This window comes from Lactuca sativa, chromosome 8 (assembly GCF_002870075.4).
Source record: "Lactuca sativa cultivar Salinas chromosome 8, Lsat_Salinas_v11, whole genome shotgun sequence".
NCBI lineage: Eukaryota > Viridiplantae > Streptophyta > Magnoliopsida > Asterales > Asteraceae > Lactuca > Lactuca sativa.
The window spans coordinates 129,536,140-129,539,191 of record NC_056630.2 but is presented as its reverse complement, the minus strand read 5'-3'; the positions used below and the strand labels follow the sequence as shown (position 1 = coordinate 129,539,191).

The 3,052-nt window shown below is 28.6% G+C and overlaps 1 protein-coding gene across 1 annotated transcript; it reads left to right on the top strand.

Moving 5' to 3' along the window:
• The first annotated feature begins 2,242 nt into the window (after window positions 1–2,242).
• On the top strand, window positions 2,243–2,838 carry LOC111917040 (uncharacterized). The gene has a single exon (XM_023912695.3). It carries the CDS (start codon window positions 2,264–2,266, stop codon window positions 2,675–2,677), a length of 414 nt encoding a protein of 137 aa, XP_023768463.1. The 5' UTR covers window positions 2,243–2,263; the 3' UTR covers window positions 2,678–2,838.
• The last annotated feature ends 214 nt before the right edge of the window (window positions 2,839–3,052 follow it).

The window sequence follows — 3,052 nt, the reverse complement described above, 5'->3', positions numbered from 1 at the left end:
TAATAAAATTTAAAACCTAGATAAAAAACGTAAAATTCCAATAAAAACGATATATTCAATCTGATATAATATATATAATCATACAGAAAAAATGAGTTGATTATCTTTTTAAAACATTAAATTGATTATTTTGCAATTTTAAAAGATTAATATCTAGAAAATATTGATAATCACTATGTGCAGGCTAAGAAAGTAAAATGTGAATTTTCCCTTAACATTGACACTCACATTGTGAAACTATAATTGAAATCAACTTTTATCTAAGATGCCTTACTAAACTGGAAAAGAAAAAAATCAACAAAAATAGAATTTTATTAACCTAAGATCAAAACAATTCGATGATCTATTTTAGCCCATTTTAATTTGAATTTTTTTTTAGGATAAATTTTTTGAATATAATTGAAATCAACTTTTATCGAAGATTCCTTACTAAACTGGAAAAGAAAAAAATCAACAAAAATAGAATTTTATTAACCTAAGATCAAAACAATTCGATGATCTATTTTAGCCCATTTGAATATAAAACAATTGTAAATATGAAAATATATCTTAGTTATCATCATACAACGAATGAGAAGATAAACACACAACAAATTGCGCCGCTAAACCTTTTTGTATGGTAATGTCAATTCTCTTGAAGGCTATACCTACAGATCTAGAGGATATAACATTGTTATGCATGATCCGTTGTATTCTACTAAGAAGCTCAAGTGCATCCGATGCAAAGAAATTAAGAAACTAAACATATCTATATTCTAATTCATTACTTCACTATGTATAAGACTCATGTATTACATGAGTTAATTATAAAATATTAAATATAAATGTTTAAATATTTAAGAACATTGGATTTATAAAAAATAAGAAAAATAATGAATAATTAAAACTGATTATTTTTAATCTTTTATGAGAAATTAAATTGATTCCTATTTTTTATGTCTACAAATGTTCCTACCCAATAAAATTATGACAAATGTCATCATTCTATATTTTTTTTAACTAACTCATTAAGGCTATATTATGAATATATCAAATAAAATAAAATTGAATGATGATTTGTCATAATTTTAATGGATAAGAATAATTGTAAGCATAAAAGGTATGAAGTAATTTCTCATCTTTTATATTTAAACAAATAAACAAAATAAACTAATGAACTTTAATTTGAGAATTTTGAAATAAGAAGGTAAGTCAATTAATGAAATTGATATTTATTTATTTTTATATTTATTATAATTATTACATTAAAATATCATGTGAAATTTATTAAAATAGAAAAAACCCATGAAATGATATATGAAAAAGAAATTAATTCAAAATAATCACAAAATGACATCTGATAAATTGAATGAAAATATAATATATGACAAAAAAAGACTTTCATTTATTAGAATAGATTATCTGTTTCAGCTATTAAATTTTGACAGGTGTTTACTCTTTATATCTATATCTATATTTTTGATGAAGAGTTAAAAGGAACCCACATATGAAGATTCTGATCTTATTTTTCTCCTATACTTTGATTATTTAATTTCAAAATCATTAAATTGCAACACAAATACAATACATCATGTCCCCTAACAGTTGTATTTCCAATTATTCTATTTCTTTTCACGTGTACATATTTTTATATTAATTTATAAATTCGATTGATATGTACTATTTTATTTTTTATGTTAAATATTCAGTTGGTAATTCCGATTTTGGCGAACAATGTATCAACAAGTGGTCCTAATTTTATAATTAATACAAAGGATTTGTAAATAAACAAGTAATTACAATATCAAACTAATGCCTCCTTCTAGAGTTATGATACCCCAGAAGATGTGTGCAATTATCATTGAACGTTATATAAGCTGAAAATTATTATTTGTTTGATTCAATTGAAAATATCAATATCAAACTATCTAATGTAACATAATGTCGAAAAAAACAAAATCTTAAATCAACCCGGCCCCATTACCAAAAGTTAGCCGTTCATCGACTCTGCATACAAAACATTTAGATCTGCTGAGGTCATCACGAGTACAAGCCCGAAGCCCGAAGCCCGAAATCTAGGATATCATAAAATTGTAAAATCCAAACTTGTGTACAACTTTTAATGCAAAGAGTACACATCAAACAGCAACAGCCTCTTGGATCCAGTAATTTATGATATAAGAAAACGAGCAGTTGTCAAGAGGCTACCCTTGTCTTCTATATATATAAACACAAAAAGGCACTTTGTATACCTCCACTGCAATCCATACAAACATCGCAAAAAATGGCCCAATTGCTTCTTCTTTTCTTGATCTTAACACACACATTTCTAACCCTAGCATCACCATCTGCAGAAATCGAGCCTTCTGTGGTTGGACCACCGCAAACAGCTGAAGCACCCAGAAGTCGTAAACTTGGGAACCATCATGTAAGCGAAGCGGAGCCACCAACCACCGCAACATCAAGGGATCATGAAGGGAACGGTGGGAGTGCGAAGGAGGAGAGTGGAATGTACTTGGAGAAGCAACATAAACACCACCATGGTTCAGGGTCGGTCGATAAGTCAATTGCCGGTGGTGGGGTGATCCTTGGAGGGTTGGTTATGGCTTTTGTGGTGTCGATCGTCTGCTACATTCGAGCCACCAGAAGAAGAAGTATGGTGGAACCACCCACACCAACCACCGTTCGGGGAGTTTGATTGGGTTCGATGACACATTCTGTTGATAATATATAATTTCCTTATCAAGTATATAGATTCTTCATAATTTTTGTATTTAATCTGCTGGATCTTATTGCATTTGTTCATATATGATCGAGTATAATTTAAGTTACTTTTTATGACATCCGATATTTTATTAATGAGCTGTTTGTAGCACGCATTTTCTTCCAATTATTTGATCATTGATGATATTAAGTTGTACGTAGAAAAAAACGTTCATGTAAAATAACTTTAATTATGATTATCAAATTACATTTACGATCAAAATTAGTTTTGCACCAACTTATCCACACAAAAGCGAATATAAACTCGTGTTCGTTTTTTGTCTGTAATATTTTTGGTCTCTTTTGTCGA

Bases quoted from the DNA above. Each gene is read 5' to 3' on its own strand.
- LOC111917040 (XM_023912695.3), top strand. From the start codon at position 2,264: ATGGCCCAATTGCTTCTTCTTTTCTTGATCTTAACACACACATTTCTA.